Genomic DNA, 13,125 nt, shown 5'->3' on the forward strand with positions numbered 1-13,125 from the left:
CTTTTAAGGCAAACCTTGTCCATGTATTTTTCTCCTTTGCTTCTCTCCTTTTTATTTATTTATTTAGGAAATGGTATAGTTTTGCCTATATTAGAGGCACCGCTACAGACCCCTTCTTCAATAACATGGGATTGCTACAATCTCATATTTGACAACTCAACCAGTGGCGGATTCAGAATTTAAAGATTAGTTGGGCTTCAACTTTGGCCGAAGGCCAAATATTATTATTATTATTTTTTTCCAGTACAACTCTGTGTAGGAGCTCAACCAGACCTTACAATTTTAGATTCTATATAGAAGAAGAAGATTAGAATGTTATACTTGAGGATTTTCAGAAATTTAAGAAGAGTAAATTACCCAACAGCCGCAGCAAATTGAACCAATGAAATTCAATTATCATATTTACAATCATGTATTAAATAGAGGAAGAAGAGGATTACAAGAGTTGGGTAATTGAGATTAAAGAGTAGAGCAGCTGAGAAATTGAGGAAGTGAGGGACTGAGAAATTGAAGATTAGAGCCAAATCGTTGAGAGGAGGAGAGATGTGCGACCAAAGCTGGGTGCAGAAATTGAAGATAGGGAAGATTAGAATGAAAATTGGGTGGGATGGGTGCATATATCTCAAAAATAAAATATATATACATAGTTTTTTTTTCCAAGTCCAAAATCCTCGGTTGGGCTCAAGCTAGAGGTGGCAAACGGGATGCGAAACACGTTTAAAAGCGGCTCGACACAGCTCAAGCCTGTTAACGGCCCGGCCCGGCCCAAGCACGTTATTCTAATGGGTCAGGTTGGGCCTATAACAATGAGCCCATGGGCCCGGCCCGGCCCGAGCACGATAATTTGAGGCCCACTATAAAATATAATTTTTTTATATTTCTAATATGAAGATAACATATTTATAAATAATAAATTTAGTATAGAGTATGAACAATATACTTATATACTAATAATTATTTATTTGAGTATGAATTTGGATTCCCTTAGACTCATAAGAAGATTTTGCCTAAAAATTTATTAATTATGAACAATAAGCATTTATCATTTATTTCTTTAGTTTTGTTGACAAAGAAAAAAATGATCGATAGATTATGTGAATTAGTTTTTATTTGTAATCGTATCATGTATAATTAAAAGTTAAGATTATGAGAGTAGAAGCGGTGGTATAAGACATTCACCTCGACCATTTTCAATTTTCTGCACGAAACAGGCCCAACACGGCCCGTTCATAGGCCAGGCCCGAGCACGGCCCACCATGTTATGGGCTTGGGTCGTGGGTCGGGCTGAGCCTTACATATGAGTAAATGGGCCAATCCGAGCCTGAGCCCGTTAAAAAGTGACCCGTCGTGGGCCGGCCCAAACACGGCCCGAAACCCGTTTAAACGGGCCGGCCCATTTGCCACCTCTAGCTCAAGCCTTACCAAACCATATGCTAGCTAGCTCCGCCCCTTAACTCAACATTGAAGAGATTGTATAAAAAGTAAGATATTTTTGCACTTTTGCTGAAAATCTCAAATCTCAAATCTCAAATCTGGATTCCAGATTCTGGAATGGTTGATTGGTTTTACTTATTGTTTTGCTTATTAGTTTTATTTTATGACACTATGTTTGGTGAATTATTGTTTCAATTAAACATGGTTTTGTCTGTTTGTAGGATCATATTATGGTTGGTGTTTGGGTGCATCTGTTCATTGTCTATGAAGAGTTAGTGGATACTAGAGTACTAGATTATGTTACAAAGCTATGTAATTAGGGCTTTGAAATAATTAAGACAACATATAACTAGAAATGGTTTTGTTGTACGGTTTAGACTTTAGACTAGTCAAATTACTTCTGCACTTCCCTTTTTCTTTTTCAGATTATTAGGTGTTTGATTTTGATTTTTTCTTCTTTCTTTTATGAACATGAGATTGAATTTCTACGCTATAACATATGCTGCTATATGATTTTTTTGTTTTGGTCGAAATGCTGCTATGACAGTGAATATGATGATTTTCCTGTAAGGAGCCCCATTTTCTTTGTCGCCTAGGGCCCTGCCGGCCCTGTTTCCAACCTGAATTATTGTTGATATCTTCCATTTGAAATCGTTTCCAGCTCTATGATTGGTTGAAAAATAATCAAAACTTTTATTTTTTGGTATACTACTGCAGGATAAGGACTACACACTGAGTACTGTCATCAAAAGATTCAGTTTTAGCCTTTGTAAAGAGCAATGCATTACAGCATATTCGAGCGATCTTACTGGACCCCATGCATGGTTCGTAGCTTGAACAAGCTTGAGCTAGCTCTCTAATTAAACACACACACACACAGGGAAATCTACATGAAATAAAAATACACTATATGGATGATGTAGCTATATGCTAATATGCATATGGATGGTAAAACTAAGCAATATATATCCCATTGATTGATATGATTCCGGCTGAATCAGCTCAAAACAGAACGAGCAAGTCTGAGATCTTGAAATTCATTTCTTTGTTTTGTTTTCTTTGAATAAAGGGGCTGGTGTGAAATTCATTTCTTACCTGCATATATATTTATGTCGCTTCGCTACCAGCAGGTGGTTCAGGTCGTACATTGATAGTGTTTCTCCCTACAGATCGAGTTGCACGGTTCTGATTTAACAGGACACGAACGTGTTAATAATACTGGTGTAGATATGATTATATGAATCATCGATGATACCACTGCTAGCTTTATAGTTTCTGGGTATATATAGTACTATATATTGCAAGTATTTCCGCCCGATTAAGCCAGCTAATCAGTACATTCATGGCGTGCTATTTCTTCGACGTACGTAATTATCAGGTCCTACGATCATTTGGTTCTTTCTTTTACTGGGTTAATTTGTTACAACTAATTTTACAAACGAATTAACTATATATTAATTTCTCTTTTTCTCTCCTGAGTTCTGGGTCTACTGTTAGGGACATATTGATCTCAGCTACGATATGGCAGATGACGTCAGGGTGGAGTCTCCGGTTCCCTTTCTCTGCATGGCTTAAAATGCAGCCCTAGCTCAGATCCCCATATATATATGCACAGTGATCGAGAGAAAACAATGCATCGATCAGTAGTAATATCTGTATTAATTTTCATGTCATATTTAGGTCGTTCGCATGAATGGAGCTTAAATGACAACAGGTCCACCACTTTCAAATTTCTTAGAAGAATTAACATGAACATTTTAATTTGGAGTAATTGAACATTCATGTATACTATCAACTCCGGAAAACTCTTTCTCCCACACACACGCATATATAGTTTTTGGTCTCCGCCTCTTTTCGATTCATTCAGTTTTAGACGTTCAGTAGTACTTAGCTTGGTGAAGTAAGTACGTAGTGGAAATTAACTCGTATAGTTAAGTGAAAGTGATCAGCGTGAGAGATAAGATCGAGCAGGCTAGGGCAAGCTAGATCGATGACGAGGACATGCTCGAAATGTGGAAACAAGGGTCACAATTCAAGGACTTGCTGGAGCACCACGCACTGCTACTGGATGCAGCAGATGAATAAGCCGTTTGAAAGAAGATATGGTAATAACAGTACTCTCAGGTTGTTTGGTGTTCAGCTTGATCGACATGATCTCTCTTCTTCCCCCTCATCCTCATTATCTGCAACTTCAACGAAAGTGATCAAGCGTCAACGTTGGAGGAAGGACTACTACAACAGCTTGGCATCATCTTCTCCACACTTCACCAGCTTCTTATCAGGATATCAAGCTAATAAGTGTACAAATAGGCACGATCAGATCTCTCGTGCCGATAATGGCGGCCTTCAAGAAACAAATTACAACAAGAGTACGTGAATAACATGATTCTTATATTAGTTTGGTTCAAGCACCGGATCTGTAACATTTTTCGATTAGGAAATGAGCTTATGTTCACGTTTTTCTGACTAATTAATATGTGTGATTTCGCCATTTTGGGATGTAGGAATGGCATGGAGTTTGGAGGAGCATTGGAAGTTTCTTGAGGGGATTGAAAAGCTGGGTAAGGGTGACCGGAGGGGAATCTCTAAACACTATGTCACCACAAGATCACCAACCCAGATCTCCAGTCATGCCCAAAAATACTTTCTCAGACTACAAAATAACATCACCACCAACGCTACTGCAACCATCGACAACCTCCACAAGAAAAGACGCCGTGGTCGTCCACCCCTTTTCGATGTAAAACACCTACATCCCATCTTTGATTTCTTTGAAAAAATTATAAATGTTTTTGTTATAATTCATGGTAATTTGATTATACATGTATGTTACCACGTACTTAATTTTGACATGCAAGCAGGTCGGCGAAGATAAACTTGTCTCACCTCGTCAACAAATTGGTATTATCGCTAATAATCCCAACACTGAAGTATCTGTTAACAATCCATATGAGTGCTGGCCAGCCGTTCATAATTCGAGGCCTCTCCTAAGTGAAACTAATTTGAAGAACGTCTCATCATCTCAGAGTGCAGCAGCAGAAGGAGATGGACTTGACTTAGAACTTAAGCTTGCAACAGGCTAGGCGTAACACCGTTTGGATTAGCTAGCTACGTTACTGACAAGCATACTTAATTACTGTTTGATATGATATTATTTTTTAGAATTGTAACATCCTGCGATTTCAAATTTCTATTTAAAAAAAAAAAATTATTTTCGAGCTATTTTTTATTTCGATTTCTATTATTTTTTAACTTTTGAAAATTATTCAAATTTTTGGTTTGTCAAAATTTATCTTTCGAGCCCATAAGATTAACCTAGACGTCGTTACGTGTTTGTATTTTTTCGAAGCATCGTTTAGACATCGGAGCTATTTTTTGAATGAATTTTAGAATTTGATATTATCTAAAAATTATTTGAAAATGGAAAAAGAATCGAAGTCGGTTTGAGGGTGTATATACATAGAGGAAGAGAGAATGGAATCGGATCAGATTGCAGCAGACGGTGACACAGACCGGGTCTCTGCCGACCCGAATAGCAGGGACGGGCGACCCGGTTGCCGCTCTGTCCTCCGGCGACGGCGAGGAGAAAGAAAGGTGTCCACAGCTCCGTCTCGCTGTCCCTGACCTCGCTATGTCCTTGGATTTCGAAGAGGAGCTCCGGCGAGAGAGAGAGAAGGAGGAGAGAAGGTGACTGCCTCTCCGATCGGGTTTCCGATTCCAGCGACGGCGACGAGCGTGAATGGTACTGGAAGCTTCCTCTCGTCCTCCCCGACGTCGCTGTGCTATTGGATTTCCATGGGAAGCTGAGGAGAGAGAGATTCGAAGAGGAGAAGCTTTTAGGTTTTCCGGCGAGTTTCTAGGTGTTTTCCGGCGACGATTGGTTTCGATCAAGGTATGAAAGTTGGTCCATTTGTCGAGCTCTACCTGTTTATATGCTTGAATTCAAGTTTGATTAAGTTTTGGAGAAGTTGGTGTTTGGGCAGACGTCGGCCGCCGTGAGTGCTTCTGTGTACGGCGGTGGCAGGTGGTGGTTCTTGTAGTTTCTGGTTTTTCATAGTATACTGATTGTGGAGGGGTGCTACGATATGTATTTGAATGGCAGGAGATTGAAAGTTGGATGAAGTGGGTTTTGGGGCAGTGTTGTTTGGTGACGGAAATGGAGGTTGATAGTTCTAGGTTTGGTTTATGTTTTGGATGAAATTGCAGGACATGATGTTGATGTTGTACATGCTTGATGCAGAGAATGGAGAAGTTTGGTGTTTAGATTTTTTAGAAAGGCTAGGTTCCTGTTGTGGAAGTTGGAAGAAATATGGAGCAAGGAATTATTATGAATGCCAAGTTTGTTGGGTGTCCAGAGTAATTATGGAAAGTTTAGATCAGTGTTTGGAGCATAGTTGGGATACGCCGACAACGTTGACTGCAAATGTAGATTTAAAGGTGGGGATAATGCCAAATGTGAGTTCATATGGCATATGGTTCGGAATTTATAAAAAAAAAATGTGAGAGGAATTAGAAATAAGGATTTGGGTGTCCTTAGTAATTTTTGTGGATTTGATGGCAATGATTTGAAGTAATTTGCCGGCTTTGTGAGAATAAGTATTTGATGCGAGGATCGAATACGAGTAGCTGGATTTCAAGAGTAGAAGGATAAGGATTTCAGAAAGCGTGTCGCTGAGTTACTAATTTTATTTAGCGTCAAGAAGTAGCATTTGGATTCCAGGTAAGGTCTCTCTATCGGGGAACCTTTTCTATAATTTGATAATTTGATTATAATTGAAATGGGTGTTTTGTGTGACATTGATTGATTAAATCTTGATTGTTATTGTTTTCGATATTATTGATATCGTTGACTTATGCGATCGATGTTATTGCTTTCTATAAAAAACATGTTGTTTGAGATTATATTACGCGCATCGATATTTAATTGCATACATAATGCATTATGAGGAATAGTGAGAAATTATGAGAATGGAGATTCTGGAGAGGAGAATGAGATTATTAGAACATATACATTTTGTGTAGTTGAGTTTTCTCATGGGTTGTCCTCGGGATTTATGATTAGCCCACACGTGCACAAATGTAGGGAAAGTATGCCTTTTCGATGGCGGACATCGATAAAATGATCCTATCGGGTTACGGATCGGGAGACCATGAGTATAACAAGAAAACTAACAAAAGAGGTATATGTGATGAGATATTACTGATTGTTAGATCATATATTCGAGACATATGAGTCACCCCCGGTTGGTAAAATACACGGTATGGGGCGTGTAGGCTCACCTGTCTTTGATGTATGGACTGATCAACCAGTAATCAAGGAAGTCATTCATTAGCATACATGTATTAAATTGTCATTATATATTTAAGGTATTGTTTGATTATTTGATAACTTGTTTGTGCGACGTAGTTAAGTATAACTTAAAAAGGTTAGGCCCTACTGAGCGTAAGCTCACCCCTATGAGTCTTGTTCAGGTTTGTACGAGGACACGTGTTTCTAGAAGAATAACTGTGACGTTAGCTTACGTGTACAAGTGGCTGGCGAGAAGTACGGAAGATTAGAAGTCAGCTAAACCTCAAGACCTATTTTGCCTTTGTAATTTGTTTTTATTATTGTAAACATTTTATTTTCTTTTATTTCGAGAAAAGTATTTGAAATTGTTTTATTTTCTTTTACTGTTCCCGCTCACGCTTCGGATTCGGCGTCAGGTGCTTGGAAACCACCGACACCGGGTTCAGGGGTGTGACAAGAATTAAATTCAGTTTACCTACTGTGGTTTAGATATGAATTAATGTTAGTCCCTAAACTTTCAATTTCATTATATTACCTCCGGAGCTCTTGTTTTTCTGTCTGCCGTCTCCTATTACTCATGCTCCGTCCAATTGGGACGTTGAAATTTGATGATGTGTGATGACGTTTTGGGGGTTGAGAAGCTAATTAAATTACCAGAAAAACAAGAGCTCGGAGGGTAATCTGATGAAATTGAAAGTTATGACTAACATGAATTCAACTTTAAACCGCAATGGGATAAACTGAATTTAATTCTATTTTTATTACTACATTAATGCATCAATTAATTAGTAAGACCATCAGATGGATTCCCCCAGTAACTACTTCAAGACAAACTTTGACGGCTCAGTAATCCCTACTTCATCTGCTGCTGGGTTCGTTATTAGAGATTCTGTTGGCTCTCCTATTATGTCGGGTGCGCGGAGGCTTCACAACTCTTCCGTTCCCCTGGCTGAATACATGACTTTAAAAGAATGGTTTCTTGTCGCTAAAAGACGCAACTGCAACCAAATCAAAGTTGAAGGAGATTCTTATCATCAATTGTGTCAAAATGTCTTGTGCTATTGGAAGCTCAAGTCCTTGATCCGAGATGTCTTAGCTCTTACCGATTCTTTTGTCAGCATCACCTTCTCCCACACGTACAGAGAGGCGAATTTTCTTGCGGACGCTCTTGCTTCGGTTGGTCATTCTCTTTTCTCACCGATGTGTTGGTTTGATGGGATCCCTCCCCAAGCTCAGATGGCTCTTCTTATGGATTCTTCTTGTTTTCAAACCTGCTCCCATTTCGAGTCAAGATAGATAAATACACATCTCATTGCACTAATCGTATTGGTTGCCTGAGAGGCTCTTCGTTGTAATTTATTTTTCTTCTCAAAAAGAAAAAAAAAATCTCTTAATTAGTGTTCGTTCATTTCTCTTTGTCTGGCTACTTGCTAATTAGCTATTAATTGGAAAGAACATAAAAGGGAAGAGCCGCTCTCGCCGTCTTCAACGATTGGACTTCGGAGTGTTGTCCTGTCTCTCTACGGCGGGTTGAAATAATGGAGGGCAAAGGGGAAGAAGAGTCGAAAGATTGTTTTGAAATCGGAGACAACTTGTTGTTTGGTTCTGGGTCGAGGGAAGGGTTGAACTGATGCGCTGTGGTCGGCAGAAAGAGAGAGGCATTGGTCTGATTTGATTGCACTGGAATTGACCACCACTTGGGGATACCTGTCATTTAGAGTGATCCCATTCATTAATAGAGGAGCAATTAGCAATATCGAAATCCAACTATCATGTTCCAAAAACTGTTCGAATGTTTAATTTAATGGAAGTATATTAGTATAACCAAAGTTGAAACTCCAGTAAACAAAGAAAAGCAAAATGGAAGTAGAGCTCGTCATCAAACTTAGCATGAGCAATAACACACATCTACGGTAACGTCTAGACGATCAATGACAATTATCTCAGAATAACGAAAGAAGGACGAGAAACTGTCAAATTGCCATGTGGAGAAGAGAAGAAAATAAAACCCATTTGATTTACAATTTGAGGAGGAGGAGGAGGTACAATACAGGCATTACCTGATAAGTTGATTGGTATACTCAAAAATCTACACTTTCCATGTTAAACAGACGATATGAATTACAATGACAGTTCAAATTACAAGACAAAAAACTATGATACAACTCCAAAGAATCAAGTCACAGTGGCAAAGAATGGGGTTCTTATAGGTAAAGCATCATGTGTCACTTCTTTCGGCAGTTAGATGGTCTCTTTCCTGTTCTTCCATTACTGAGGATCGATTTGAACTGTTGATGAGGCCAGTAATGTTAAACAGAAATTACTCCAGAATAGCTTTGTGTGAGTAGAGAAAACGGAGAGAAAATATTTCAGTAGCACCACTCCCAAACATGGCTGGAGTAAAAGGTGTTGGGTAAGCTGGAAATCGCCTTTACAGGTTCCTTTATACATAGATCATGAATCATGTGATTCCCGGACCATCAAAATAACACGCTGTTTACCACTATCCGTGCGCAGGCTGTCTCCCTTAAATCCAATCTGAAGTCAATAGACATATGTAAGATACCTCAAAACAAGGCTGGCAATACATGTAGCAAAGGCAACACGCTGTTTCCTAAATCTCAATGGGAACACTTCTTAAATCATTTACCTCAACAGCACCGTCCGGAGGGAACCACCTTAAAAGTACACCAAGGTGCACTAAACCAGGGATTAGCTTAAATAGAAAAGGAGTGGTCACCTGCAAAAAAATTCAGTACAAATTTCAGCACAAAAATGTTCAAGGAAAGCTGGGTACATAACAAAACAAGCACCGACCACTGAATGAAAGATTATATCATACCAGACTTAACGCTGTGGTTCCAAGCAGCAGCAGATATAATTTCCCCTGAAAACAGTCAAAAATTTCAGCAGAACTACTCATAAATATATTACTTATATGCTACAAGGTAGAAGTTCAAAAGAGTTAGAGGTACTGTGACCATGAGTTATTTAAGAGAACATCAATTATTGCGAAAACTTAAATGGTAGTAGCACTAACCTCGACTAGATGGAGATTAGAGGCACGACTTAAAAGAACAAAAGCGAATTCACCTATCTGTGCTAGAGATATTCCGACCTATAGAAAGACACAATTCAACACCTGTCAACAATTGAATTACAGGAAAGAAGTAATATTAATGCGACTACAAAGCCAACTTACAAGGAATGCTGTTTTGTTGTTGTATCCGAATCCCTTGACAACCATGGCTATAATAATTGTTTTTATTGTGACAACTAAGATGACAGACGCAAGTAATATATCAACATGATTCCAGAGAAACTGAACATGGATCAGCATCCCAATGCTGGCAAGGAAAAGGGCCGCAAAAAGGTTGCGTATGGGTTCAATCTGCAAAACTAACAAGCTTGAGTACTTTCAACTTTGTCAGAAAGAATCTATCATGCATAGAAGAATAAGAAAGCGATTGATGTAATCATTCTGATACTGAAGATTTTATAACATCTGATGCTAGAATAAATCATAAAAGCAAATGGAACTAATAGAGGATTGTTCTAATATCTTTCTGGGACCATCTAGTGTGTATTTGGTAACAGCAGCTTGTCTGGTTGACAAATCCCACCAACAGAATTTAAAACCACCAGATTTTCTGTTATTAAACTTGTTCAAAACTGCACTCTCCCTACCCAAAGGTCTATTGCTGAAGTCTGAAGATATCCAAAACAAGTAAAAAAAAAAAAAAAAAACCTCTTCTGCTATGTTGCATGCATGTTTCTTGAGCTACAGAAAGGAGGTACATATTCCAAAGAATATCATCTGCATAAATATAGGATACAGTACAGAGCCTTACTTGTTCTAGTGTATGTTGAGCAAGATCAGTTGTTGATATCATAACTCCTGCGGCAAAGGAACCCAGTTCCAGACTTAATCCTAGCTTGTCACTACACTGAAATTTTAAAAACATTCAGGACTACCATCTGACATGTATGTCTGCAAATTGTATCTCACATCATTTTGACTAAGAGACAAGATGCACGAGGACATGACTAATAACCAAATGCTGGAGATCTGTTCACAATGCAAATGTGCAATGAACAGAATCAAGTATGACGATGGACTGGGTATAACAAGATATACAGAGTAAAAGTTGAAGATCTTTCGTGAACTGTTGTAACTTGGCAGCAGTACAATTCTTTTCATACATGGAGGAAAACTAAGCTCAAGTAGAGGAATAAAGCCACATACTATATCAGGGGAAACATACCCAGGCTACAAGCAAGCAGAATGCGACGGATGCCAACTGGTAGAGTTCATTGGTCTGCAAATATAAACTTAAATTAGAGTCATAACCAAACTAAATAATTCATAGCTTTCAGACATCCAGCAAGCCTCTAGAACAAAGAAAAGAGAATGGTACCTGTGAAGATAAACTTATCATCAGTTTGAGTAACCAGGGAACACAAGTACGAGATGATATAGAAAGAACAGCCAAAAACGCAATCAACATCACCATCCTGGATAAATGAAGAAATACAATGTCAAAAATTCATGGTCACCAATTGTCATTTTATAGAAAAAAACAGGAAACTTTGCAAAAACAAAAAAACAAAAAACAGGAAACTTTGCAAATATCTTAACTCTACTAGAATTTAGTTACTATCCACTTTACATATTTGGTGAAATAGAACGTTCACAAAAAGAAAACAAACAATAACGTTATTTTGTGCCCCGGAGATTTCAACATCAAGGTGAGATACTGTGGAAGGTTTTTTGTAACAGATAAAATACCCCTCATATGAAGCAAACATATAACTTTGAACTTCAATACTATTACATGATGGTGAGGAGTAAAGACAACTTGAAAGGACGACACACAAACAACTCACAGCTTAGCCATAGACATCACTCCTTGAAGGATGCCAGAAGTCCCTCCCAGAACTGGAAGCAAAGCAAACAGCAAACCCACAGCACAATCCTGCAAAGCAGAATCTTGTCAGGGAATATTTAGAAGAATGATAAGTGAGTGCTAAAAAGCAGCGAGTTGACCAAAAAAAGAATAATAAAACCAACAGACCTGCAGAATAAGGGTGCCAATGGTGACTTGACCATGAAGCGCATTAGTGGAGTTTTTTTCCATCAAAAATTTTAAGACCTGAAGCCAAAAAAAAAGAGCTTAGCGGGAAACAACATGCATCCAAAAAACAAACTGTAAATGAGGGGGCAAATCTTTGCGGATGTAGATAAGGCATGAAGCAGGTTTACGTTTGCTTACCACCGCTGTTGAAGACATAGAAAGGAACACGCCAACGAATACGCCCTCAGAAATTTTACCTCCACATAACTGCAAACAGCATCCAATCAGAACTGCAGCATTGAGAATAAGAAACATTGTATAATCCAGTCTCTACATAAGCAAAAGCTATGGCTTCATAATCGATGTCGATTATATTTATCTTAAGCACACCCGTCCAATAACCGGACATAGACAACTAAATACCAATGAGTGCTAAAGATACAACAGAAAGACTGACTGTCAAGATGCCAGAGCAGAATAGAGGCCTATACCAGTCAACTTCACGCGCTATCATTCCACGACTACCAACAACTTCAGTTAATTACAAATGAGCAATAGGATACAGCATAGAAACACTAGAGAAGGTAGAGATGCAAGCAGAATAGAGCCCTAAAGTAGTCCAATTTCATGTGGAAGTTCCGCTACTACCAGCAACTTCAATTAGGGCCTCTATGCGGTAAAGGGTGTCTTGGGAAAGTATATGTCTTGCACAAATATTGCACCTCTCACCCTCCAGCACAGAAGAATAGCTACTGGTACTCCACCCTATTAGTTTTAAGGACTCATGCTAAATCCTAGTGCGACATGTTATAATTGTCACTCAAACACAATCAAAGTAGTTGGAGGAATAAAGAACCAAGAAGAAATAATCTACAGCACCATTATAAGGAAATTACCAAAGAGCCGAACTAAACTAGAGTGAAAAGAACATAAGCAGTATAATTTGCATACTAATTGCATGTTACTATGCCATGCCTTATTCTAGCTGGTACTTTTATAATTTGTATTGCAACATCTATTCCTGTAATTTTGCAATGGCCAGAACTCCAAGTGAAGGAAGGCTACAAATGTAAAATAATCATAAGCAAGCACACACTTCAAGGGTGGTTTTTTAAAGTATTAGTAGACATACTGAGGCTGTAATACCACAGAGGCACATAAATAAGAAAATTTGCAGCAGGCCTCCCGGAACAGCAACCGCTCGAACAACTCGAAGCTAAAATTAAGAGGGATCAATTTGAGTAACTGCACTTGGTAATAAGAACATCAAAACTGAGAGAGAGAGAGAGAGAGAGAGAGAGAGAGAGAGAGAGAGTACTTACCTTT

General features: G+C 38.6%; 2 protein-coding genes across 2 annotated transcripts in view; one reads left to right on the top strand and one right to left on the bottom strand.

Moving 5' to 3' along the window:
• The first annotated feature begins 3,424 nt into the window (after positions 1-3,424).
• On the top strand, positions 3,425-4,517 carry LOC101305917. The gene is made up of 3 exons (XM_004292741.1): positions 3,425-3,803; positions 3,939-4,174; positions 4,296-4,517. The coding sequence occupies exons 1-3, from the start codon at positions 3,425-3,427 to the stop codon at positions 4,515-4,517; spliced, it is 837 nt and encodes a 278-aa protein (XP_004292789.1).
• Positions 4,518-8,711: 4,194 nt separating this feature from the next.
• Positions 8,712-13,125, bottom strand: part of LOC101306692 (K(+) efflux antiporter 6-like) — a 6,712-nt gene continuing 2,298 nt past the window's right edge. The window contains exons 9-20 of the mRNA XM_004290984.1: positions 12,932-13,015; positions 11,998-12,066; positions 11,800-11,877; positions 11,612-11,700; positions 11,143-11,239; positions 10,990-11,043; positions 10,576-10,671; positions 9,927-10,115; positions 9,765-9,842; positions 9,567-9,611; positions 9,375-9,464; positions 8,712-9,262 (exon numbers count right to left, since the gene is read on the bottom strand). Of these exons, the coding sequence (XP_004291032.1) occupies positions 9,179-9,262; positions 9,375-9,464; positions 9,567-9,611; positions 9,765-9,842; positions 9,927-10,115; positions 10,576-10,671; positions 10,990-11,043; positions 11,143-11,239; positions 11,612-11,700; positions 11,800-11,877; positions 11,998-12,066; positions 12,932-13,015 (1,053 nt within the window). The 3' untranslated portion in view covers positions 8,712-9,178. The remainder of the gene's footprint in view (positions 9,263-9,374; positions 9,465-9,566; positions 9,612-9,764; positions 9,843-9,926; positions 10,116-10,575; positions 10,672-10,989; positions 11,044-11,142; positions 11,240-11,611; positions 11,701-11,799; positions 11,878-11,997; positions 12,067-12,931; positions 13,016-13,125) is intronic.

The sequence above is a fragment of the Fragaria vesca genome, linkage group LG2, assembly GCF_000184155.1.
Source record: "Fragaria vesca subsp. vesca linkage group LG2, FraVesHawaii_1.0, whole genome shotgun sequence".
In the NCBI taxonomy this organism is placed as follows: domain Eukaryota; kingdom Viridiplantae; phylum Streptophyta; class Magnoliopsida; order Rosales; family Rosaceae; genus Fragaria; species Fragaria vesca.

What these genes read in the sequence shown, in the direction of transcription:
- LOC101305917 (XM_004292741.1), top strand. Translation starts at nt 3,425, where the DNA reads ATGACGAGGACATGCTCGAAATGTGGAAACAAGGGTCACAATTCAAGG. An exon ending in AGAAACAAATTACAACAAGA is followed by an intron (nt 3,804 to 3,938) that starts GTACGTGAATAA and finishes TTTGGGATGTAG; the next exon opens with GAATGGCATGGAGTTTGGAG. An exon ending in GTCGTCCACCCCTTTTCGAT is followed by an intron (nt 4,175 to 4,295) that starts GTAAAACACCTA and finishes ACATGCAAGCAG; the next exon opens with GTCGGCGAAGATAAACTTGT.